At 42.0% G+C, this 26,881-nt stretch overlaps 1 protein-coding gene across 2 annotated transcripts in view; it reads left to right on the top strand.

Annotated features, from left to right (window-relative positions):
• fndc3ba (fibronectin type III domain containing 3Ba) overlaps positions 1–21,569 on the top strand; it is an 81,806-nt gene extending 60,237 nt beyond the window's left edge. The window contains exons 13-26 of one of the 2 annotated variants that reach the window (XM_029493289.1): positions 294–468; positions 767–853; positions 1,810–1,945; positions 2,673–2,744; positions 3,867–3,985; positions 4,169–4,274; positions 4,887–5,059; positions 5,627–5,740; positions 5,894–6,043; positions 7,430–7,710; positions 10,007–10,225; positions 15,038–15,204; positions 16,287–16,414; positions 17,836–21,569. In XM_029493289.1, the coding sequence (XP_029349149.1) occupies positions 294–468; positions 767–853; positions 1,810–1,945; positions 2,673–2,744; positions 3,867–3,985; positions 4,169–4,274; positions 4,887–5,059; positions 5,627–5,740; positions 5,894–6,043; positions 7,430–7,710; positions 10,007–10,225; positions 15,038–15,204; positions 16,287–16,414; positions 17,836–18,147 (2,239 nt within the window). In that variant the 3' untranslated portion in view covers positions 18,148–21,569. The remainder of the gene's footprint in view (positions 1–293; positions 469–766; positions 854–1,809; positions 1,946–2,672; positions 2,745–3,866; positions 3,986–4,168; positions 4,275–4,886; positions 5,060–5,626; positions 5,741–5,893; positions 6,044–7,429; positions 7,711–10,006; positions 10,226–15,037; positions 15,205–16,286; positions 16,415–17,835) is intronic. The other variant, XM_029493288.1, reaches the window with a different exon arrangement.
• Positions 21,570–26,881: the final 5,312 nt, after the last annotated feature.

Genomic DNA, 26,881 nt, shown 5'->3' with positions numbered 1-26,881 from the left:
TTCAAATGTTTTTGTTTTTTGTTTTTTTTCTCCACCTGCAACTCACAAATGAGCCCCCTTATCTTTCCTGAGACATATATTCTGCCATGTATCGTCAGTCATTTCACTCCTACGACAGTAACTCCACTGCAACTGTATGTGTCTTTGTTCTTTTCCTACCCCGCCCGCTGTCAATTCTACCTAAAATTTAATGACCCAGCGGCATGGCCCTCAGTACTTGAATTGAGCATTTTGAGTAGAACATGAAATAGAAGGATGTGAATGAAAACGAAATGTGCTTGTGCTTTGTGCAGCGGCTGCAGCCCAGAGGTGATGTTCTACACCATGGGCACCCTGCCCGCTCTGCCTCTGGCACCACGGCTGGTAAGGGCAGGAGTGTCCTGGGTGACTCTGGAGTGGGGGCGTCCTGAGGGCAGTCCCAACGAGGAGCAGCTCAAATACACGCTTGAGATCCAGGAAGACAACAGCGTCAGTACCACACACACTCCAATTCCATTCCATTACAACTACATTATCCATAATCCACCACTGTAAACACAAACCCTTAGCTTGGTTTTGTGACATATTATTATTTTAATATTTGGACTCAGTCAGGAATCGAAGGAAGGCAAACTAAGGAAATGATGCACAGATTAAGAGAAAATGCTCAACGACACATGAGCCAAGAACTTCAAATCCTCTTTACGTACACCGATGTTTAATGGACAAAGTCAGCATTTATTGCATCAACATGCTCCACAGACTACTGACAGTGTATTTCCCACAGGGAACAGACTTTCATCCAAAGTACACTGGAGAAAACTTGACCTGTACTGTACAAGGCCTGAAGAGGAGTACACAGTATAAATTCAGGGTAAGTGAGGATGTGATGGAGCGTCGGTGTGTTTAAAATTTCTGCACCCGTCTGTATGGGTGCGGGCTAGAAAATGATCGAAACTGAGCATCCTCACTCTGCTTCAGTGTTAACGAGTCAGTTGGTATAAAGTCAGAAGAGAAGATTCATGTCAACTGCCTTTTGATTTATTTATTTATTTTTTTTTTTAATTTATGTTCTCTCAGATGGAAAAATATTTGATTATATCATTAAGTGACAGCCTCATGTTAAAATATGAAGTTTCCAAGGATACAGATCTATCCAGGGGCAATATAATGTCCATCAATCTAGAAATACATACAGTATTTGAACAGCAGAGAATTGGCTGCAATTTAAAGAGTGGTTAAACAAAGAAATTCAGCGGCCTTTTATTGAGTGGTGAGGAGAGCCGGCTCTCACATAACTGCTCATAATGTGAGGACATTGTGCAACAAGATGTTCTGGCAGGAGTGTTGATTCAGATACTCCCGTGCATGTGTGTTTGTCTATTGTGGTGCCAGCCATCTCAAACTATACCTTACGTCCACTTTGCCGCATACACGAAGCGGAAGTGCAGACACGCTGCCGCAAAAAAGAGACGCACTCTGTGTTCTCTGTGATTTTCATCCGCTGTGAACATAAGGGAACAAAGCAGAATGTCCATCAGACGGGATAATGGGATGAGTAAACTGAAGAGGGATAGAGGCTGATGAGCCAGGAGAAGCACAGGTGAAAGGGAAGAGAGTAATGACTCCTATTAGCCAGGACCATTACTTTACCCTGATAGATTTCTTTGCAGGTTCTCATTGCATGTCTAACCACTGGCACAAAGAATCTTTCTTATTTTCCGTTTCATTGTTAATTATTTTGTCGCTTAATTTGTCTTTTCCTTCCCATCTCTTCCTCCGGTCACCCTCTTCTCTCCATACTATCATTTTTGCCCTTATTCCCTGCAGCTCATAGCTTCAAACATAGAGGGGAAAAGCAGTCCCAGCGAAGTGTTGGTGTGCACCACCAATCCAGACAAACCGGGCCCTCCATCTACGCCCTGCGTCACTGCAGCGACACCCTATGGATTCACCGTCACGTGGGGTAAACCGGCACACGCAAGCATAACATCTCCCATTTCCACCACCGAACACACAATTGCATTAACATCATTTCAAAGCAAAAATGAAACTTTGATAATGCTGCTGTCTCTGGGGTGTTTTCACTGAACTGAGGGACATGCCATAAAAGCCATCACGTCGGCTTTCATCCATCTGTCCTTTGTTACTGCTGCTGGAGTCTGCCCTTTGTCAGATCCTTCTCAAAAATTGCCAACATGGCACAGAGGCTACTGTATGTCTCTCAGTCAGTGCAGTCACGTCGGGGGGAGGAGTAGTAGTACTAATTCATTCATCGTGGGCTTTATCTTGTGATCACTTAAAGTCGTACATTTGCGATTACGGAAATAATTCTGCAACTGAGTAGCAGATGAGGCTCAGCTACGAGGATTGTTTTGAGTGTTTCTGCTACTTATTTCATCATCATAAATCATCTCCAACCGTGTATCGTATAATTTTCGCCATCATGGTGTCTGAAGAAATAATAAGAGCTTGAAATGCTTTTTTTTATTAGCTCTTGTGCTCATGAAACACTTGGCAGCTGTTTTTTTAAATGTTTGATGAGGAAGCTACATGAAGTCTCGTGTGTGTGTGTGTGTGTATAGATATATATATTCCTGAATGATAAAGACCAAGTTGTGAATTTAACAATTTTTGTTTTTTTTTAAGTTTTTAACCCAAACTAAAATGAGACACATGAACTGTTCCAACAGATCCTCCGCAGGACAACGGGGGTTCAGAAGCTCTAACGTACCTACTGGAGATATCAGAGGGGTGCTCCGAAGGTACGATTTAGCTCTATCTGTTGGAGTGTTTCTTCATCCATCTGTCGCTGAATTTGAGTTTGAGCTTTAAACAAAGCTCCAAATGCACCGTCTGTTTTCTTCCTGCGATGTATTTCTTTTGGAAAAAACTAGAGCCATCATTCCCTCTCTGTTGTCCTCAATTAAACATATGGTGCTGTGTGGATTCCACAAGATCAGCAACTGCAGGAAACTAGAAGTCGTCCTGTTTCTTTTAGTCGACGAGAGCACGGAGAGAAAAGAGATGCCATGCCATTGAGTTATTCAATTGGATCGAACAAAACTTTGTGTTGAATGTAAAAACGTGAAAGCTATTCAGCTCCACCGTCAGACATCGTTTCCTGCAAGTGCATTGGATCAGGATAAAATGGTTAATTACGATGAATTTATGTAATTTAGCCCCTCCCCTCTGTGTGCTGACAGGATGTGGTGTGATTTTGATGTCAATGACTTCAGCAGTGCACGAAAAATCCTAACTTTTGAAACCTCTGAGCCAAGTTGTTTCCACTCATCTCCGTCATTTGTACTTTGTCTCCATCTCTCCTCCTCTTTTTTTATTTTTCTTTTCCTCTGTGCTCTCTTCACCTCCTCATCACTTTGACTGAGTCGTACCAGTGGGTGCCGTGATGAACTCTCAATCTGACTCATTTCATTGTGTTTTCTGATTCATCGCATTAAATAGTTACCATGTGCCTGCACGGTGTTTGTGCTGGTAATTTACACCAACAGGTGGTGTAAACTAAGACACTTTGATATGTGGTGCTTATGTGTTATGAGTTTATGTGAAACACATTTTATGCTGCTGTCAGAGTTTGAAAAAAACAACAACAAAAAAACAAGAAAACATGAACATTACATAGTCACAATGCATTTGCTTCTTCAGCAAAATTGCTTTTGGATCAAGCAGGACTAAATTTGCATAACATGAGTGCAGCTTCACAGGCCTACATAATCTGACAACGGCAAAAAAAGTGGCGAGCAGGTATAAATGAAATTATTTGGTCAGCGGCAGGAAAACAAACAGCAGATTATGTATATGCACTTATGCATGTGTATGTGATTGTGTAATTGTGGGTCCTTTTTTTTCCTGCTTGTGTTGAGCAGCGAGCCAGTGGGAGGTAGCGTACAGTGGCCCAGCAACAGAATGCATGTGTGAGCGCCTGACACCCGGGACCTTCTACCGCCTACGTGTTTGCAGCATCACTACTGGAGGACACAGCCCGGTAGGACACGAACGCACAAATACACAACTTTGAAACGGGGTAATAGTGGCGCAAAAATACATTGGAAAATGTAGACGCTACACACACACACACATTTGTCTGACATTTTTCGCATTTATCGACTAATCTATAATAATTGGTCTCTCTTCCTCTGTTTTTCTCTGTTCATCCTTGCTCATCAAGTGCACTGTCAGTGTTCCTGTTCGTACATTAAGTGTTCCGCCTGGGCCCTGCCAGCCGCCAAGGATTGTGGGTAAAGCCAAACACAAGGAAGTGCAGTTAGAATGGGGTGAGTGGAGACATCCGCTTACACTGTGTTTAGCTTTATTTATTAGAACCTATTTGAATTTTCTTCAACCCAAGTCAGCTAAATCACCCTCTGGCAGTTTAATTTTTCCTGGCCAGCTCAAATGTGACCTTAGCCAACCATGCTTCGGCCTAATTGAAGCCTAATTTGGCCAATGAAATGCGTAACCTAGCCTCATATCTGACTTAACTCTCCTAATGTCAGCCCATCATTGCAGATTAGCACTGTTATCTGCTAGCAGGGAAAATCTCCCAGTCTGAAACAGAGAGAGAGTTCCTGCTTTACCAAGTTTAATACAGCTGGCCACAGCCATAATCATCTCACATCCAGGCAGCACTGCCGCAATTACTGGCTCGAGCTAAAGGTCAGACATTATGTATCAGAAGGCTTTCCCCACTGTCTCCGTCAGTTATTAGCTTTACTAAACCGCAACCAGAATGAAGTGTCTGGTGGAGGAAAGTCTCTGTTGTAAATCATCGAGAAATTTACCTGATGAGCTGAAACACGTGTCATTTAAAATGTTGTGTCTTTCCGTTACACGGGATCGCAGTTTGATCATGAACGCCTCTCTTTCTCGGCCTCCTTTGTGCTTAGACTCCCCCGTCTCTGAGGGAGTGTGCGAGGAGTGTGTGTTCAGTCTGGAGATGAGTGAGGGGGATGCCAAGCCAGCAGAGGTGTACCACGGGTCGGAGTTGCAATGCACCATTGGCAGTCTGCTTCCTGGTGCCACGTACAGCTTCCGACTGCGGGCTGCCAACGAGGCTGGGGTGAGAAATTCATACACGCACACAGCAGGGTTATAAAAATAAAAAGAAAGAAAGAAATTTAACAGACGAGACCATATAAATCCACAAAACCTACTTCTCTGATGATGTTAGTTATTGCAGTCAGCAGATCTGTCTTTTAAAAACATAAAAAGTAATTCTTATTTTCCATTTGGCAAGCGTGACAGTCTTTGTGTAACGGCTGTTATGGCCTTGAAGTCTGCTGATGGAGACACACTCAGATAAACAGGGCAGGTAGAGATCGGGTCAGGGTGTCCCAGTGAGTCTAACAGTTGTCTTGTTTGGGTGCAGCTGTGCTCCACAGTCTGGAGTTAATGACTCGTTGCCTTGATTATCCACATAGACAAGACAAGAGCTGGCACTCAGACGGACTGATCAAATGCAGCGACAAACGCTGCAGACACTAAGGCATACACACTTAAAAATAAATCGATGTGCTCAGGACTCACTCATACAGACACAGGTAATATATTTAGCTTTGTCTTCCTCAACGTTGCGGTAATTTTGTCCGCGTTGGTGTGTGTGTGTGTGTGTGTTTGTGCTTTGTAGTTGGGAGTATTTTCTGACCCGACAGAGGTGACGACTGCAGCAGGTCCTCCTGGCCAGTGCGGGGCACCGCTCATCACCCTGACCAGCAACACCTGCATAACGCTTAACTGGGAGGTGAGAAAAACGCACAAAGGGCAACGACACACTGCCAAAGACGCTTCGCTGTTATTTGGAAACATTCATGCCAGTTCATGTATTTTTAATTCCAGAGTCCTGCTGATTTTTCTTAGCTTGAGTGTGTGTGTTTTGTGTTTCTTTGTGCCGCAGAGTCCTGAGGGTTCGGGTACAGACATCTCTGAATATCGTTTGGAGTGGGCGAGGGACGAGGAGCCCATGGAGCTCATCTACTGCGGGGCCGCCACACAGTGTGAGCTGTCTGATCTGACGCCTGCCACAGACTACTGCTGCAGGCTACAGGTACGGCAGACGCAGCCGTTCACTCACGCCAACTTAGAGCCATGAAATACATGCACATGCACACATAAAGAACTTGCATCCATGCACAGACGCACAGACCCTTTCTTGTTTGTGTATGAGAGAGGGAAAGGTGCGTAAACAGTCCATGAGCGCAGTAAGGCAGACTCCCACGCACAGAAAAAAAAAAACAGAATTCCAAGCAAGAAACACACGTAAACAGAGACCAATGGCAGGTTGATGGTAATCGATTATATTTGTGCCTTGACTCTTAATCTGGTTCATAAATAACTACTTTATCTATCCCTCCCTCTCTCTGTCTTTGTGTATTGTGTATTCTTTGTGTACTCTCTCTGGCTTCCTTTACTGATGTACTCTCGAAAGCTATGAATCCAATAAGAGCAAATTTTATGGCTTTCCCCTTCATGGATTCCTTAATAAAGCTTAGATGACAGGACAAGGTCATCCCAAAGTCCTCATCAATGTTTATGTGCATTGGTGCAGAAGTGCTTAATTTGTGTATTGTGTGCGTGTCAGATAAGATGCACTACGGTATGGTTGAACTCCTCATGTGGATGATGGTGGTCATATCTCAACACACACTTCTTTCATAAGAACACATGGAAGATTTATACACTATCACAGGTAAAGCAGGAGTTTTTTTTTATTTTTGGTTGATACGTTTGATAGTAAAAAATAAATTAAAAAAAGGATTAAAAGTTCTTCTTTACTCCTCAATGTGGATGCCAAGTTTTGTTTTTATTTATTTATTTATTTATTTTTTATGACTGCAGGACATTTTTTATACTACAACTCAGTGCTCCTGTCTTTGGAAGTAAAGCAGACATTTGACAATTACAATAAATCCATCACGTTTTATTATTTTGTTTTGCTTGCTGCATTTAACAGAAATTATAAAATGTACAATGCGGACATGGGAGCACAGTAAAAGCAGGTGTTATTCCTCAATTTTCGTTAAAGCTTTCAGATAAGAGCCTGGCGTCCTGCTCACTGAGTTTGTTGGAAACATTAAACATGGTGATTGTAAATCAAAAGCAATCGAAGGGCATTTAATAGCGACTGCTTGAGGGGAATGCCAAAGTATTGCATAGTACAAGGAATAGACTAATGTTCTGTCAAAGCTAATTTGAATTCATGTCCTTCTGTGCGCCTCTATTTTACTTTTTTGCTTTTGTCTGTGCCGCTGCTTCACCGATTCATTTCTCTTGGCCGTTTTCTTCCCATTCACTCGTAACCTTCAGTCGTACGGTTTGGGCTTTTTCGCCACTCATCTGCATCTTTTTATCCCCCCTCCTTCACACCTAATTTTCTTCACCTATCTCACAGTCTGGATTTTTTTTTTTTTTTTTTTTTGTCTCGCCCACTCAGGCGGTGAATCAGGCGGGCGCTGGTCCTTACAGCGAGCAGGTCAGTTTCAGAACCCCGGCGACAAATCCAGACCAAGTCTCATCTCTCGTCCTCCTGGACCTTCCGACCTCCTCGGAGTCGGGTCACTCCCCGTCTACCTGCCTCTTCCTGAAGTGGGACGAGCCCAACAGCAACGGGGCCGAGATCACCTCTTACGTCATCAGCCTGGACAACCAAACCATCACAGTGGAATCAGGGACGAGTCACCTTGTCACGGGCTTGCAGCCAGACACTGAATACAGGTACATAAATTAGCAGAACATTTAAACTGCTAGTTTGTCAGTCGAAGCTGACGCTGTCTTGGATCCGAAGTGTGATTTATGTTGACGGTCTGACATTTGGAGGAAATCAATGAGCAATAGCAGAGGCACTGAGCTGTGGGCAGACTATCATTTACACAAGCCACCAAAACATGCTTGATTTTGTGAAATCTTGGGAAAATAAGGCTGCATTAACAAATATTTGCTGATTTGCACCACAGTGGTGTCCGTCCTGGGGACAGTCTGATGGATTTAAGGTTACATGATGGATGGGTATCAACAAGCAAAAGTCAAGTGAAGTAAAGCTTCAGAAACACTCAATGCTAATTTTCCCATAACGGATATATCTCTGAAACTTCCCTGTCTGCTCAAGTCTTTTAAACTTAAGGCTTTCTGTTGTTGCCCCAGTCAGGGTCCATGCCTGGTTCCCGCTCAGCAATCTGCATAAACAAAATGAGTATTAACATTACACTCGACAGTAAACAGCCACTCGGTAATCTGAATCGACAACTAGTGTTGTTGTGCGTCTCTGAGCAGTTCTGTGAATACAGATGTGTTCTTGTTTGTGTGCATGTTGTTGTGTGGTGAGTTCTTTGAACTAGGGAGGTGGGTTGTCCAAGGTTGGGGGACATATGAAGAGGCAGAGCGATCACACACACACACACACACACACACACACACACACCATTGTTTTCATTGTGAGGTTGTTTTTGTCCTAATATCTCTTTGCTCTCTTGCGTAATGGCCACCACTGAGTCAAAACAATGTGTGTGTGTGTGTGTTGTGTGTGCGTGTAAGAGTGTGCCAGTAAGAATAATGCTGGTTGTTATTTACAGCTATGAGGTGCTTCAGATGATATTATTCATTTCTTATTTGTGTGTACGGCTTTGTGAAAGACCGTTGTAAATATTGCATGGTCTGCCAGGAGTGGAGGTGTGTGGGTGGTTTAAAAAGTCTCTTTAGCAGAAATAGTTCCACGTTCAAGAGAAAAAATGATAATAGATATTTAGATTCCTGGAATAGGTTTTATTCAACCTAAATAGGATTTTGATATTTGGCAGTTTGAGTCTATAAACCCACTTTAATAGGGTCACTGCCACACATCCGCACATCAGATTCCCTAAATCAGAGAAAGGGTCCATCTCTCCATCCGTTCAATATGAAAATCTGCATTTTTTTTTTTTTTTTTTACAACACATCTTAGAAGACGACAGTGCTTGTTTACCTCAGTTGCCTTAGTTACTCTGAGTCCCTGCTATTGTATTTATATCTCACTTGTTTGGCTTGCAGTCATTAAGCTGAGAATGCACTAAGTGACGACTGTCCCGCTGATTTTATTTCGCAACATCACAGAAGTGGTTTTGAACATCGACGTACAAGTCCATCATTAGCAAAACGCTACGCTTCTTTATCTTCCACTCTCCGTTCTCAGCCGCTCATCATCTTTTATCTCCACGCTTAATTACACCAATGGATGGGTGAATGTTGCCCTTTCTCCTCGGGCTTCGTTCAGCCGAGTAAATTATAATGAAAGGTTGTAGTTACAGACGTGTGGCTAATAAATGTCAAATGATGGCAGAAGCTCTCTAGCCAAGCTAGAGAGCTCTCTGCTGTGGATGCTAATCAGCTGATCAGACATCGACTGAAAAGGCACAAGGAAGGGAGGGAGATTCCTAGAAGTAAGTCAGCAGGGAAAAACAAAATCCATTTCTGCCAGTATAGAGCCTTTTTTAATGAAAAAGACAGGCGTTGGTGTGGATACAAGGTACACTCAGAATTTTCCTCATTTATAGATAAAACTTATTGGAAATGGCCAACTGCTGATTCATTAAGTCTATAAGAACTGTATGCAACAGTTATCTGCTTTTTCATCGCATACAACTATATATTTGGGGAAAAAGCTGGGCCAAACCGGTCTCACACACTGACGCCTGATTCCGGAGAGTACGGAATGGAATGAAGATGGGAATGATAATGGGAGAGGAGATCCAAGGTCAAAGCCAATAAACCAGATCAGCCTCTTCCCTGAAAATTACCCCTCCACTGAACAAACAGGTCTGCAAATACATGGAGGAAAACACGATACGTATATTTTCCAGCAGTTTCATGTGCATGCACATTTGGGTCAAGAACTTAATCCCTGCATTCTTGCTACAATCCAAATACTGGCTGACATGTTGTATTTTCACATTTTGCCCAAAAAACGAAGTAAATGACAAAAAAAAAAAAAAGAAATAACAACATGCAGTGTAACAAACTCTCTCTTCCTGGCTTACAGTGTACAGATCGAGGCGGTGAATGAAATCGGCTCCAGTCCCACAAGTCCACCCCTGCAGATGAGGACACGTCCTCTCCCTCCGGCCCCACCTCCTCTCGAATGCTCAGTGCCCGGCCCTCAGAGCCTGAAGCTGAAATGGGGCGAAAACGCCAGCCACACACGCGCCTTGCTGGCTGACGACATGGTCTATACACTACAGATGGAGGACAAGAACCACAGGTGCCGTAAACTAATTGCCCTTCTTATATCATTGTTTGGCTCATGGTGTCGGGGTCATATTTACACGCACACACACACATTTTTAGTAGTTGTTTCATACTTGGAGCCCCACTGTGATGGTCCACATAGATGATGTAGTCTCCAAACCTCTTGGGCAGCTTTTTTTCCTCTGACTCCTTACTCGATACAGCAGACAGGGATGCAGCAGGTCAATAATTTTGAGACAAACACACACCACGGACACACAAAGACAAGAAGGATAGAACATGAGCAGCCTGAGAGAGGGTAAGGGTGTGAATGCCCAGACGCCCAGTTGAGCGGTACGTGTGTCGATCTTTGTGCTTGTAGGTTTAGTTTAGTTTTTTATTTTTTTTTCTGGGTGTGTGCAGTAACCAGATGTACCGGGGAGTAGTCACGTTGACAGCCGGGCTACAGCCTACAACAATCAAACCCCTATTTACCCCAGTAGCAACAAAAAGGGAAAATTAGCAGACATGGGAGGAGTGGAAGGGGCAGAACATGACCATTGAGTTAAGCACCTCAGTTAAGAAGCGCAGAAGAAGAGGTAATTTTATCGAAGACTGGAAATGAGATACGGGTGATCAAAGAGTTCGGAAACCAACCTAAACCCTCTGGCCACGTGGAGTTACTTTTATTTGCTCGTCTCGTCTGCCCACCTGTCTGAGTGTCTCGAGCCATTCCCTTCATCCTGCCCTCTACCATTATGCTTGGCTGACTAACAGTGTTTGAATTAAAGCTTGGCTGGCGTCAACTTGGCACCCAGTTACCTTGGCACCCCCGGAACGGGCCAGAGTGCAGCAGGCAACAGATGGGGCTCTATCTGGCAGGCTGTGGTCTGTTAACCTCTGCTGCAACACACACACAGGCATGAGCAACAGCACGCTCACACTCCCCCCCCAGTTAAATGAAAACACCTCTCACAGTTTAGAGTATTATTTACCCATTTTTCAATTGGCGCAGTGATTTGTGGATTCACCGTATCTGCTTCAGATGGCATTTTGTGAGTCATCCTGGCGCTTGTTTTAACCTGTTTGCCTAAATGAGTGCTACATTTTGCTGTAAACTCGAGAAAAAAAAATTTTTGATTAGATTTTTTTGATTTTTCTCTTCATTATAAAAACACAAACATTCAGGTCAAAGCAGAAAATAAGAACACAGCCGGTCCATTTTTTTCTGTATCATCTTTCTTTTACTCTCACAAAATGACAGCGTGGTATGTTTTGGATAAAACGCATCACTCAGACAATTATTTGATGGAAAAATTCAGGCAATAAGGGGCTGAGGTAGCTTTTTATTTTCTCCAAGAATAGCTTTAAAATGGTCACCATTCATCATTAGTCTGGCCAGTTCGCTTCCCACGCTCTGATGATGAAACTTTGAGCATTGGTTGATTCGAGCAGGAGTGGATGAAGACTTGCTATCCACCCAGTCTATTCAGCTGCCCATTTCTGTGCACCCCTTATTGACCACTTCATCCAATGCCAAATCTCTTTTTCTCCTGAAGGAGAAATGCTATTATTACAAATATGCCAAAATGATTAGGGTTGCAAAAGAACGAATGCTGTTGATGTCATCATCATAGTAAAGCTCAGGAGATGCTAGTTTTGTTTTTGTTTTGTTTTTTTTTTTTCATAGAAAGACATGGCTTTTTCCAGATGTATTCAGACACAAAATGCAGTGATTTTGGTTGGAAAAACTAGTAGCACAGTAAAGTGTCTCCCTGCAGGCCGAATACACAAACATTATTTCCCTCCCTCCTCTTCATCACCATCATCTGCTCCATTAGAAAACCTGTACGTGAGCTCTCTAATTGACTGACTCACTCTAATGACGACGTGCGATTCCTGACTGATTCAGCCTAATTGCCTTTGCTTAGGATTCATTAGATGCAGCTACCGTTGGCTCTGGCAGGACGCTCACCTGTCATCGTGGCCGTGTTAATGGCGCTTCACCATTTGTTGAATTGTGTGTGTGTGTGTGTGTGTGTGTGTGTGTTCACGACGAACTGAGCAGGTTTACAGGACCGCTCCAGCGGTGCCCATCCTCCTTTCCTCTCATCATGCTCTGTAAAAAGAAGTTAGCAGGAAATCTTTTTTGGTTGCTAAATCACCATGGGAACCGGCTAATCGTAAAGCATTCAGGGAAACCGGACGAGTAAAAATAAGAGAGAAAATTTGAATCTCAGAAACATTTAGCTTTGTAAACAAACATATCAGTTGGCTGCATTTTCTGCAAATGTGCTTAAAGATTTTGCCAATAAATTCCACTGGAGTCATTTTTGACCAAATGGCATTAGTGTCTGTGTTTATGTTTTTGACTTTGGCTTCCCCTCGCCCTCGATCTCTGCCTTCTAATCTAATTCATATTCATTTATCTCATTTCATTTTTGGAAAGTTGACCTTACCTCTTGAGAAACGTGCACTGCCTTTCATAAATTTCTTCCCACCTCATCTCTTACCCTCTTTGTTTTTCTCCCGTCTGCCTTGCCCAGTCTCAGTTGTGTAGATGTACAAGCAAGCAAAGAAAACATGTCCACAATACTGATCTCCCTGTTCTACTTCCCTCACTTCCCTTCCTGTGTGCAGACTTTCTGCTTGCATTGTTTGCCCCCCACCCCCCCCACCCCCAGCCTTTCAGCAATTGCCTCTCATTCTCTGTCTCTAATGCGCGATCCACTGATACCAGGTGGTGATTGCTTGTTTACTCTATTGGAATTAATAACAAAATTATCCCATTTACATTATTAAATTTGTTGATGATGATGATGATGATGAATATCATTCTCCATCACATACGACACAAAGTTTCTGTGTTCTGCAAACAATGCCAAATGGATGTAGTTTGTGCGATGGTTTTAAAAAATCTGATCTCCCACTGAACATTGATATGTTGACCCGGCAGTCTGACGATCTCACAGGAAACACTTTCAAGGAAAAACAAATTTAAGGACACAAATCGTGGATAAGGTCACGCCAAAATAAATGTTAGCATTCCTCCGTGAACTGAGTCGTTTTTTCAAACATCACTTCTAACCTCTCTGCATCTGTCCTTTCCTGCTCCTTGTCTTTGCTAATTGGTCAGCTGTTCTGCTCCTGTTAATTTCATCAACCAGGATTTTATGTGTGTGTGTGTATTTACTGCTTTACTGCTTTGGTTTTTAATTATATTATGCCACTCAGCTCTGTCCAGATCACAAGAGAGTATAACTCATATTAATGGAGATGCTTGCTGTCTGAATGTAGAGTGTGTCCATAAAGTCGCTTCACAACTTAAAGAATTTACTACAAAAGCAAAAGAACAGACTGATATGTGGAAATTATTCTGAAATGAGGAGGAGATCGTTTAATACACCTCTGCATGAAGCACATCAGGACGGTACTCGATTTCTTGCCAAGTTCACTGTAGCATAGAATTGTCAGTGATCTTTTGCTTTAGGCCTGTTATCTTTGTTTGGTACACGACATCTTTGATATAACCCAACAGACAGAAGTCCAGGGGAGTGATATCTGGCCAGGGAATCAGGCCATCCCTTCCCAGTGTTAGGGCATTTACCACTATCCGTTTCATCAACAGGGTACCTGAAAAAGAGACTTTATGGACACGCTGTATAAGTAACTAAGTTCTCTTTTTGGCCACGTAGTTGTTCGCTGAGTCAACGAGAAAGTAAATAAGGGGCAACTCGGGCGTATGTTTACACTGAAACCGCACTGCCTGTGTGTGTGTGTGTGTGTGTGTGTGTGTGTGTGTGTGTGTGTGTGTGTGTGTTAATTGAAAGGTCTGGCAGTGAGGAGTAGAATTAACGCTATATATCAGCCAGAAGAACGCACAATTTCTGTGTAGTGCAGCTACATAAAGAGCTCATCTGGAGTTATAGCCTTCCACTAAAGACCAACCTCTCTCTTCTTTTCTTTCTCTGCCCTGCCAGCAGATCGTCTATCACCATCTCCACTCTTGTAATTACCGTTCACCCTTTTTTTTTTTTCCTTTAATCCATAACCTTCTCCCCATCACTGCCCCCTCTTTCACTTAACCCCCTCATGTCAGTCTTTCTCTCTTTTCCATCTCTCATTACTTTCTTCCCCTCTCAGACTTTCACTCTTTCACACTATTGTTCTGCAAAAGCTGAAAGTGGAAATAAATAACAATGCTTCAGCACCGTTCTCAGTTTCTCCCTGACTTGTTTGTTTGCCAACTCATCATCACTCTTTCATTCAAGCAATCTATCCATCTTGCCAGCCTTAAACTTTTTGGTCGCTCATTTTCGTCAGATTTATGACTGCCCTGCCAGATTTCGTTCTGTGTGTTCATAAATCACTACTATCTTTATTTAAGATGTTCTTATCTCTCTTCTGAAAAGCATCCATTCCCCCCCCCCCCAAGAAAGTTCCTGTTAACTGTTGACTGCCTGTTAATACACAAATCGACTCCTCAGTGAATAAACTTCAGATGGAAAACTGGATATTTATTTCTGTACGTTTTCTTACCGTCAGGAGTAACTCAAATTTAAGGGAGAACACATCAGACCAACGATGTAACTTCGCTTTTATCAACTTCCAAAACTGGTTTAACGATTAGTCCAACTATTTGTGTCTTGGTGTTGTCTAAGTTTTTAATTGTGACCTTCTCCAACAACATGTCTCCCCCTGCCTCTTAATCTAATCACACGCCCACATCAATTGTTTTTCTCACCTCCACCTCACTCATCTTCACAGTCCTCGATCCAGATTTTTTTTTTTTTTTTTTTAAACTCACGTCTTTTACCGTTCCCTCTTCTTTGTGTGTTCTGTCCAGGTTTGTGACAATCTACCGCGGCCCCAGTCACACCTACAAGGTCCAACGATTGACTGAGTCCAGCAGCTACAGTTTCAGAATACAGGCCATCAGTGACGCCGGGGAGGGTCCGTTCTCGGACACACACACTTTCTGCACCACCAAGTCTGTACCCCCCGCCCTCAAAGGTAAACGGATCGAGGCAAAGTGTGTAAACATGAAAGTAAAGAAATGTCTTAGCTAGTTAAAATTCACTTTAGCAGTACTGGAGGGAGCGTAACTTCATTTACAACTTATCTGTCAATATCTGTTATTTTGTGTTGTCATTGTAATGCCTTAGTTTATCTTTGCTTACTGTGTGTTTGTTGTATTTGTCATTTTTCGGTACGTTGTGTTTCTGCAAACAGCCTTGCAGAATGCTTTAAGAGAGGTAATACACTTTCAGGCCAAGAAACCGGGTGATTAGATTCGCCTCCGTTCGGCCGCTGCCAATGACAGGTTTACTGAGGCCTTGCTTGATTATTGACTCCAGTTTGTGGCCTTTGCTGTAAACAGGCATGGTGCTTTGTTATAATCACAGTAAAGTGTATCCTCTCAGGTGATATAACCAGAAAATATTGTGAGCCAGGCTGTGAATGTGCGCCGTAGCACTGCTATATCCACAAACTTTAAAATAACCTCCGAGGCCTCATAACAGCTGCTGTAAAAGTGTTATTGGGGCATGTTGCACCGTTGGAGAGCCTATATCTGGGAAAAGTGGCAGGATCAGAGATGAATCAATGAATAGGTCCCGGGTCACCATAAAAATTCAATAAAGCATAAACTGTATTTAGCCCAGCGAGTGATGCAGTAGGAACTGGAGCTCCTATGTAATATCTGACTCGATCCCCCAATGATGTTATTACCTTGCAAAACAATTATCATCAATGAAAAACAAAGGGAGTGCACATGAATAATGTATTCTCTGTTTTGGCTCGAATGCAGAATGATGTGCAAGACCTCAATCTAAATAGCCTGACACTAACAGCCATTAACACGACTGTATCCATGAGTGTGGAATAAAGAAAATAAAATTAGCAGGGAGATGGATGATTGCAGTTTCTTATAAAAAGGATGCAAGGAATGTTGTTAGGACGCATGCTTGTATCAGATGAGGACGTGCACCTGTGCTTGTGTGTGCCTCTTAAAGTTTTATATTGCATTGTTTAAAGTGTGACATCCTGCTGTTTGATTGATGCAATGCTGTGATGCCGTCTTTATTTTCCAACAGCTCCCAGAGTGCACCAGCTGGAGGGCAACATGTGCGAGATCACATGGGAGACGATCCCACCAATGAGAGGGGATCCTGTGAGCTATGTGCTCCAGGTGCTGGTGGGACGCGAGTCAGAATACAAACAGGTTTGTCTCCCACATATACCACAGTGCAGAAATACGAGGGGGGATTTTTCTCATTTCTTTCAAGGAGTATAAAGATAAAAAAGTTCGTATTAATGGGAATGACGGCAAAACACTCGAGCACCCCCACACGAGGCGAGACAAATTTGCTCATGGAATAATAGACGCACACACACCTAGACAGAACTTTGTACATGGAAGAGCGAATCACGTAAAAACAGCAGCAATCATAAAACACAATAACTTTTTTGCTACACTTGGGTATTAAGAACTGGGAGGCTGGCTGTTGGAGGGATGAGCAGACTAGTAGACCTCAAACAGAAACTCATTTGTCTTCAAAGCCGTTTTGCTTTCTGTAATTGAATTACTGGAGTCGGGGGAGGAGCCGCTGATACTTACTACGGTAGGACAAAACCGCAGCTGTATGGGTTTATCCGAGCAGCTAAGAGGCATAGCTGTGCCTTTCATGGTCAGACATCAACTGCGTTTCTGCTTTTCAGGTATTTGTGCGCTTTGCTCTCTGCTCATTCTTTCATATCACAACGAAGAACATACCCCCCCCATGTGTCTCCTGTTTAATTAGTAAATTTAATTAACGACAAAGAGTGAGGGGGGGTTGGCACTCTTTAAACATCTTTGTTTCAAAGGCAACAGCATGACAAATGTGTTAACACAATAATTGTGTTCCTGATCAGCAAGAAACCAACAGCAATCACTTTGAAAAAGTAGTTTTTACCTAAATGTGATTAGAGCCAGACCATTGAGAAGCTGCCCTTGTCCTTTTTCATTCACGGAACAATAAAGGTGACCTGTGAGAGATTAGAGTTGATGTTGCATCATTGGTCATTCGTGTCATTATCAAAATGAGTTACACACTACGAATGAAGAAATATGGTCTCAGTGTCTTTTCCAAAGACAGGATACAAGTGCGTGGCGTTCTGCCACTGAATGTTGTCTCAACTGATGTTCAAAACAGCAAAACACCTTTTTGCTTTAGTTGTTTTTAAGTTGCTTTCAAATGAGGTTTATTTGTATATATGGAAGTTGTTGTGTTTTGGTCCAGGAATATATTTGAAATGGAACAAGTGAGGTGAGGTGGTAATGAAGATGTTGGTCTCCATATTTTAAAGTAAGATTTTGGTCTGTTTTTACAACAAAAAGATTAGATAGGAAGCCATCAGCCATCAGTCTACTGAGAAATCTGCATGTTTGGTATTCAGAAACTATTAATATAAGCTGTCAGGACTTCTGTAACTTAGTGATGTCACAACAAGCAAAGCTGGCCAGCCTGGATTTATCTTTAAAAGAAAACGATTGATGATGTTTATTTTATTTTATTTTATTTTCATCATCAGAGTTGCACAATCAAAGTGAATCTGTGTTTCATCACTTTATCTTTTGTTTTTATTTATTTGTTTTTACAGGTATTTAAGGGAGAGGAGGGCATGTTCCAAATCTCTGGTCTCCAGGGCAACACAGACTATCGCTTCCGTGTGGGTGCCTGCCGCCGTTGCCAGGATACATGCCAGGAACTGTGCGGACCACTGAGCCCCTCCTCCTTGTTCACGCTGCGTCGCCAGGAGACGGCGTCGTCTGCGGAGCTTTGCGCCGTGGAAACGGGCAAGGGCTCGGGCCTGATCTCGAGCGACGAGCGCTTCGCAGCGCTGATCGTGTGCGTGTTCGCGGGCTTCTCCATCCTCATCGCCTGCTTGCTACAGTACTTCTTCATGAAGTGAGGGAATTTTAACTATCGGATAGAAAGAGAAAGCTAAATCACAGAGAAACTTTAAAAGAAAATGTCTATGAAAGAACCGAATGAAATCAAAACAAACACTTGAGATGTACTTCTAAGGCTATGTATGTTTTTTCTTTTTCTTTTTTTTTTTTTTTTGTTTGTTTGTTTGTTTGTTTTTGGTCAAAGTATCGATTCAGGCTTTCCACACATTGTTCCTGTTGTCTTCTGCCTTCTCTCGGTTTGGTGTCATTTCTCTCCATGTCTCTGTTGTTGTTGCTACGTTGTCCGTGTAGTTTGTTAAGGATTTCCGTCGAGGGAAGCCTTGTCTTAGCTGTACCTCGGTCGGGAAAGAAAACTGATAATCAAGCCTTAAAATAGCTGTGAGCAAAGCAGATGCTCCTCAGACTGACTTGCATGTTTTTATTTTGTATCTCTTTAAAACATATTCGATTAGAGAACGTGTATATTTCTTGACAGTCATTGCCTTACAATTTTTTTTTGGTTTGTTTGTTTTTCGATGTTTAATTTGAACTTTTTTTTTGTTTGTTTGTTTGTTTTTGCTGCAGTCTTTATTCATTCAGCCATATTTCAATGTAGGCCTTCAAAAGCTTTAGCCGTTCATACCTTATTACTCAATTTTTTATTTTTATTTTTATTTTTTTACTACTGTCGGTCGATTCATGCACCTGCTCTCACGTACAGACTGGCAGAGACACAACATGCACACACCTGTGCAGACTTATGTACATAAACATACACATATGTACAATTACACTCAAGCAATGACAATGAGAAACACACATTTCCTCCTAAGAAGGCAATTGCATATCTGCTCAGCTTTGAACAGTCAATCATTCACTCATTCAGCTACCAAAGTGATGCAATCCATGTGTGGTGTAAGATGCTGCTATCCTGTGATTTTATTATATCTAAGAAAGAATGGAAAACCAGTAATCTAATATATATACACACAATATATATATTATAACAAATATATTTGATGCTATAGAAGTGATGTAATATAAGTGATGGCAATGTAAGGTCTGAAGTACAGTGCAAAAGGGGAGGAGTTTTTACTTGAGGTGCTCACAACAGCAGCTCTGAGGTCAGTTCAGTAGCCCGTGCGAACGTTGAAGGAGCCATAAAACACTGGTCTCAGATCAGAATATGAACTTTTGTAGGTATTCAAATGTTGGGCGTAAACTGGCTTTAGCATTTTAGGAAGCCTGGCTTGGAATCGTGATTGGTTGCAACTTAACCAGGAAAGGGCTCGGGGGCTGAGCATTGTGAACACCCCCCCACCACCACCTCACACACACACACACACACACACACACACACACACACACACCCACCCACCCACCCACCACCACTCTCCCTCGGCCAGTCATTCCATATCCAACTCTCCAGCCTATTAACCTGTAGTGATTCGCCCGTAGCATCACAGTCACAGAGGTGCTAGCAGCCTGCCAGCTTGCCACCCTTCTCAGAGCTCTCAGAGAGTGTGTGTGTGTATACGTGTTTGTGTGTTTGTGTGAGATAACCAGGAAAGCCATTAGGCGTAAGCTTGAGCTTTATCCCTTTGAATTTTAGCCAGCTGCTGGCCAGAGCAGCGCTGAAGCTGTAGTCTCTCCATCCAGCCCGTCTGTGACTCGATACATTTGAAGACTCGTCTCCTCTTTTTTTTTTTTTTCCCCTCCTCTGTAATTCGCCTTTTTTGCTCTGGCTGCTCCTCTCCTGCTTTCAATCCATCCCATCGTTCTGCTCGTGCACTCCTCTCTCTCTCTCTCTCTGTCTCCTCATCCTCTTTCTTCTTTTCTCTCTTTCTCTCTCTATTAAAAGGTGCTTTATTGACATGTAATCAGAGCAGTAGCAAGTCTGTGGGATCTCCTCGGACTGACATGTTCTCTGGGGACATGAACTAATGTTCACTAACCAAAAAAGCCTTTTGACAGAACACAGCTCAACAGTACAGGGCATTCTGACACATGTAAGACACCCCCCCTACACACACACACACACACACACATCACCCTCAACCTGAAAAACAAAGCCAAGGTACAGCCCACTACAAACCCCGATGATCCAAAGAAGTCACGTTGACTTGTGCAATCAACATGCAACACGCCTCCTTTATTGCTGGGTGCGATGTGGGGAAGGAGGGACGGCTTTGGTGAGAAAGGAGGGGGGCCGCCATAATGATCAGCTCTGATTGGCAGCCTGTAACGTACCTCAGGGAAAAGGCCTTACAGAGGGAAGACATCACCTCCCCCACAAACAAACAAACACACACACACACATTGCTGTCATCGTCGCCATCATCATGTTAGCCTCGCTTCCTCTGTCTCTCTCTGTCTTCCTACCAGTCGTCCTCTTATTATTTGATGCTGTATCTTGTCCTCTGTCTATGCTGTGCCTTGCTCCTGTAAGTGTCAGTAAGCAAAGTGGTTTACTAGCTCAAAATACCTTTGCCAAAGTTGATGGGAAAGTTAAGGTAGAGTTCTTTTCTAGGTTTTATTTATACTATATATTTGCATACAGTACTTTACATGCCAATTACAGTGCAATCTTCATTTATTTATTGTTAAAAGATTAAGAGACAAGTGTAGTTATATACTAATTTTCCTTGTAGCATGTTCTTTTTTTTTTTTTCTCATTTTTCATTTTTTTAATGGATGTATGTTAGATTGTATGATTAAGGCCAGCATTCCTTATCTCAGTAACCCTTTAAGTATTCCTCTTACAGCTGTTGGGAACCTGTAGCTCATCAGTCCATGCCTTGCAGTTATCATTGCTGTTTTCAAACATGTAACCAAATACCTATGTATTTTTATTTTATTTTTTTTTTCATCTTCTGTTTTGGCCGTGCACAGCCAAAACAGTTCTTGTAATGCTTAGACAGACATGTAGCAAGAAGCCAGGTCTTAGAATCAGTTCACGTCATTGATATTGGGATAAATGTCGCTGCCTTTGGCTTTTTTATTATTATTTTTTTCGTTTGTTTGTTTTGTTTCGTTTCGTTTCCTGATTACTGTTATAATGAAGCTTCTGATATCTTTTTGCTGTTTAATTGCCAAAGTGCAGGCTTCTCGTGTCCACTAGATGTTGCGTTTGCAGTCGTCTAAAGGGTTTCTGTGATGTTCCTCTGTAACGACACAGCATTACAATTATTATTGTTATTATTATTCTCTCAAAAGGAAAAAAAAAACATTAACTTGATCTGTGATTATGCTTCTTTTCATATTATCTTTTATTATTTTGTTTTGTAAAGCAAAATGTGCCATTTTGAAATGTGTAGCCCCCTTTTGGAGGAGAGTTTTTAACACAAACTGATTTCACACTGAAAGGTTTAAAAAAAAAAAAACAAAAAAAAAAAACAGACACACAAAAAAAAAGGCAAAAACAATCATACGATGATTTCAGGCAAATGACAACGATAATAATATTGATGATTCCTTGTTAAGGCTAGTGCTGGTATAGCAGTAGTGAGTATTTTGTATCCAGTATTTTGCTAAGAGATGATATACAGAGATCTATAGAACTATAGAGTGAGATGGTAAATACATTATGACTAACAGAGTTTAAGCACTTTTTTTATGCCGAGCATTAGTCTTGATAAGGTTAATATGAGCGGGAGGAGAAAAGCAGCCCCCCCCCCAAACACCCCCTCCTTCCCCTCTATTTTTCAAACACTACTGCCAACGCCGTCTGTTACGTTCATTGGCATTATTCTGTCGTTGGCATGACTGTGACATTGGCATTACAGGAGCACGCCGCTGTGCTCCTCAAACGGTGCCCTGCTTCCTGCAGAGTTCAAACTACGGCAACAAAGGAAGTAGACTTCATAGGGAGCGTTTTGTTTTGTTTTGTTTTGTTTTTTTTTTTTTTTTTTTTAAATCAGACATGCTCACTGTATGTCTACCTAGCCTGTTGCATTGTAGTCGGCAGGTAATGTGCGAGGGCTTCCTGTCCTCAGTGCCCCCCCAACATACACACACACACACCTGATGAACCTAACGTTGCCCACCCACCCTCATTTTCAAGCCTTAATGCCCCAGTGGGAGAGCAGAGGTTTGCCTTGTGTTGGGTCAAACTCAGGCCAGTTGTGTTAGTGTTGTTTAGTCTGCTGTCAACACAGCGTTGACTGACAGGCTGTGCGTTTGTGGGTAGGGTACTCCCTTTTATGTTCTTGAGTTGTTTTGTTTTTTTGTTTTCAAATGCTGGTGATTTTATAGACCCCCCCACCCCACCCAAGGCACCTTGCAGGTCCTACGCATTTGGCGGGCATATCGAGAATGAGAGAAAATTTCATTTTATTTTATTTTTTCTTTCGCCCAGCAACCCCACATCTGTGCCTTCTGATCATTTTTTTTCTTTTTTTTTTCTTTTCTTTTCTTTTATTTCTTATGTTTTGTACGTTTTACAGTAAGTAGAGATTTTGACTGAGAGATTGGCGATTTGACAAACGTACAGAGAATCACAGGTATTTAACTATTTTTTAAGCGAGACAAAAAAAAAAACGAAACTTTTTTTTACCTCACGATTAAAAACAAACATTCCAATGTTGTCATGGTCTATGAATTGAAAGAAAAAAAAAAAGAGAAATTCATGCATTTCTTCTTGTATTGTAAATGTTAGACAATTTCATATGCATTATATAAAAGAAACTGCCATATCAATTTTAATGTATAGATTTTTGCAAATACTACCCTATGTATGTAAGACGTAACTGTATCGGTAGCGTATATATAATATATTTATGCCCAATAAATGTTTTAATTTTTTTCTGACTTTCATTGAAATTGTATGTTTTATTGTGTGTTATCAGATGATGGCTTTTTCTGCAGATAAACACGTCAGGTGTGCCTCAGGATGGGAAAACAGACAGATACTTGGCGGGCACGCTGGCCCTTTAGCCACCGCCAATGTCAAGTGTTTTCCTGACATTTGCAGTTATATCGCACTATTGATTTTTATCTTGCCATATTTAATAAGAGGATGATGATTCTTCCATCAGCTGAGACACTTTTACAAACCGCCCTAAACACAGCAGAGCAATAATCAATATTCATAATCTAATGGTCTAAATTACGACTAATGCTCTGAATAATGTCTCAAAATGGTTGTAATTCTTCAAGGTGGTGACATTTCAAATGTCACACAGACTCATTTATGTAATTATAGATCATTTTATATTGTATTTAACACAAGGTTTCAAGGATGAGAGGTGACTACGCCAGTTGATTTTTTTTTTTTTTTGGTCTTTTGCATGTGTGAAAGTGTCAGCAGCAGATTTACTCACCACTGGCCTTGATGATGTTTAGCCAGATAGCTGGGAAGGGTAAATCACACGTACTAATGTCCCTAAAGGCACCGAGAGAGAGAGAGACTGCTGCGCTGAATGCTCAATTCCCTTCACCCTGCGGCAATCCGAGGACCACAGGCCAGCTGTTAGCCTTGACTGCTCTGTGGGGGCATGCACACAGCTTTGTTTAATGTGCTGTAGAAATGTCATTTATATATTATATAGTTTATATATAGCTGCAATATAACAAAATCTACTGCTGGCAGGAAGTGCACTGCAGCTGCCGCTCAATAACTTGTCTTTCCAGAGCAGAGTGAGATGCTGTTTGACACTCAGACAGCTTCAAGAGGTTCAGCTTTTGTCGATCACTCAGCAAGAAGTACAATTTTAACTGACTGAAGGTGCCATGATCGTTGGTTTGAGATACTAACTTTGGCAGCGCAGAGGCAGCCAGCTTCCTCTGTGACTCTCACAAACAGTATTACTACAGCAAAAGGGTGTGAAAGCAAAAATATCATCATCATAAAAAAAAAATATTGTCATACTTGGTGTACTTTCATGAAACCCGCTTTCATTCTTTGGATTTTGGATTTATTTTCCAATTGTTGATTTCTCTGTACAATGCAACAGTTAATACAACAGTTGGCAGTCTTGTAGCCAGGTGGATAGGATGCACACTGTGGGGGCAGATAACCTGAGGAGGGAGTCTTGGCTGACTGCCAAACTGAAAATGGCCTGAGTTTTAACTTCAGAAATAAATGGAACTTCTCTGGTAATTGTCGTTAGCAGGTCATCTTGGACGGCCGCTAATTATAGCTGGTACCAACTGGTACACCAGATAAAAGGGTTGCCGCGCAGGTGAGCGCACACGCTGATGAAGTTAAAGATCTTCAGTCTCGCTGTCTTCCTATTTATCTACAGGTAATTAATTCCCTCTCCACTGCACAGCACACATCAACTGGCATGATGTCTGACTCACTATTTGCACCTCTCTTCTCTCAGCTGTTGTTTTATTGTCTGTTTTCATTGCCAATGCAACTCTTTTTTTCTTTCCCTCACCCGTTTTCCACCCACTGGCACCCAATAAAATAGGTAACAACCAAACTTTTATTGAATTAATTTGTTATGTCCCTTTGATTACATTTTATAACACTTTCTGAGTGTGCTCATTCTTCCCGCTGCCTCAGATCTTGATAAGACACTACTGAGCATCTTTTTTTTTTTTTTTCCTGGTCCTCTGGGTTTTTTATTTTTTATTCTTTTTTTTTTTAGGCGGGTGACCTTTGAAGTGTGATTACATATCAGGTCGGCCATATATGTAAGGCCACCTGAGGTGACTGTCTTTTTGTGAAATTTACAGTAGAGTTGCTGCTATCACGGCCTGCAGGGATACATCATTCAGTGTAATGGGATGTAGCAGGAAGAAATGAGGAAACAATTTCCAGCCCCGTCAAGGCATGCTCTGTGTCACACAGTTAAGTGGTTTGAAACTCATTCCCGTCGGCGACAGCTGAAATAGGAGTCTCAGCTACAGCATTAAAAACAGAAACATGGTTTTTGAAAGAAAAAGCAAAGAGGGTTTGAGTTTGAACTTTTTTACTTTTACAAGGCTTTAACAGATGCATTACCTGACAAGAGATATTTACAGAAAAGAAACAAAACAGAAGAAAACATCGATGTTTCACTCTTTTAATCGGTACACATCATGAATTCATAAGTAGTGTCTCATGACGTCTGTATGTACAGTCAGAAACACTTACATTAACAGAGATACATTCTTCTGAGGCCACGTTTTGAAATCCAGTGCAGGATTGGAGGAGGCTGCTGTGGTGATTGGTGCTGCTTAAACCATCTGAGGCCGCAGCACTGAGTGTATCGCATTACAAGGCATTACTATTTACAATTTGAAGCAAGCGTCACATCATCACTTAAGACATTTCACTGGTCCTCTTTGTCCAAAAGAGTACATGATACATAAATCACAAAGTTTATAGAAGTTGTATTTTTCCATTTGTGGCGTCACCAAGCAGATAGTTGTTTCCAAAATGTTGTTGTGACATTTTGACAAGGCTGCCACCTTTGGCACATTTTGCTTGTTTTTGTCAACTCGTACACTAGCATGCACTGTTTAACCGCCAGGTAGCAAAATACATCCGGCCCATACTTGGGCCTGATGCTTGTTCTCTTTTGGCCCAGTTCACGCCCAGCTCCATTGCCCCAATCTGGCCCATAAACAGCATGAGTGTCAGATGCTACTCTGACATTTAGACAATATAACCAGAATCTGCCCAGATGTATAAGCATATGAGTCAGACTTTGGCCAAAGACCCGGGCTTGCGTTGGGCTGGAAGTTTCATTTTGCTTTCTGAGCAGCATGTCCTTCATTGGCAAAAACATTGGCACAAGATACACAAGACGGACATAATCTAATTTACAATGTGCATGTTTGATGTAACTATTGAAGAAGTCACTCTGTCTGTTCACACTGAAATATTTTGGTAGTGGACAACAATATGTAAAGTTTCAGTGCGATCCACAGGGCAGCTGAGTTAGCAGGCTGACAGCGCCTTTGCTGTTCGGAGACTGTTCTGTTAACTGTTGCTGTTTTGGTAACTTACAGTGTTACACAAGTCTTCAAGCAGCATAGCGACTTCTGTCCAGTCAAGACAAATGACAAAACTGTGACCATGTTTTTGTACGGTGTCCCCATGCAGCCGTAGAAAGCAGGAAAAAGCCCTGATCTGTCTGTTGTATCAAGGTAACCTAACATCGGTGCCACCGAGATGCCTGAAACAGATGCGGATGTTAAAAAAATCAACAATGTGCACCAAAACGGATAGTTTCCTCAGATACAGCTCGAATAAGATGGACGGAAAAAACAAATTGTTCCTTGTGAATGTTTGTATTTTGAAAATACACCGAAACTAAACTACTGCTTTGAAGAACAACGTTATTTTTATTTATCTATTTACGTGTTTTATTTCATTTCAGGGTCCACCCACCAGCTTCACTGACCCCAGTTGGCAGCATCGACACAACATGGACTTGAATTTCCAAGATACAGGGCACTGAGCGTGTCATAAATCGACAGGAACATAGTTTTACATCTTCACACTCTCTCCTGTGAATTATACAGATATCCTACTAACTACACCCCAGAAAAGCATGGCACCTGCCACACAACGCACACATGCACATACTCACTCTCACACACAGACGCACACACTGCACCTCTGCACCTCTTTCAGGAGAACAGAGCAGTGCCACAGGTTCTACAGTGCTTTCTTTGTCATCCAGAATATTAATACAATATAAGGCAACTCTAAATGTTCATGATGTTTTATGTTGTTCACATTTAGATCATTATAAGCACTTCAGGCTAGTGTTTGTTTTGCGCTGCAACAGGCTTGAGTTGTACTAATGGTGGATG

The sequence above is a fragment of the Echeneis naucrates genome, chromosome 22 (genome assembly GCF_900963305.1).
Source record: "Echeneis naucrates chromosome 22, fEcheNa1.1, whole genome shotgun sequence".
NCBI lineage: Eukaryota > Metazoa > Chordata > Actinopteri > Carangiformes > Echeneidae > Echeneis > Echeneis naucrates.
Note: the sequence above shows the minus strand (reverse complement) of the source record. Positions and strands in the feature narration are given on the sequence as shown.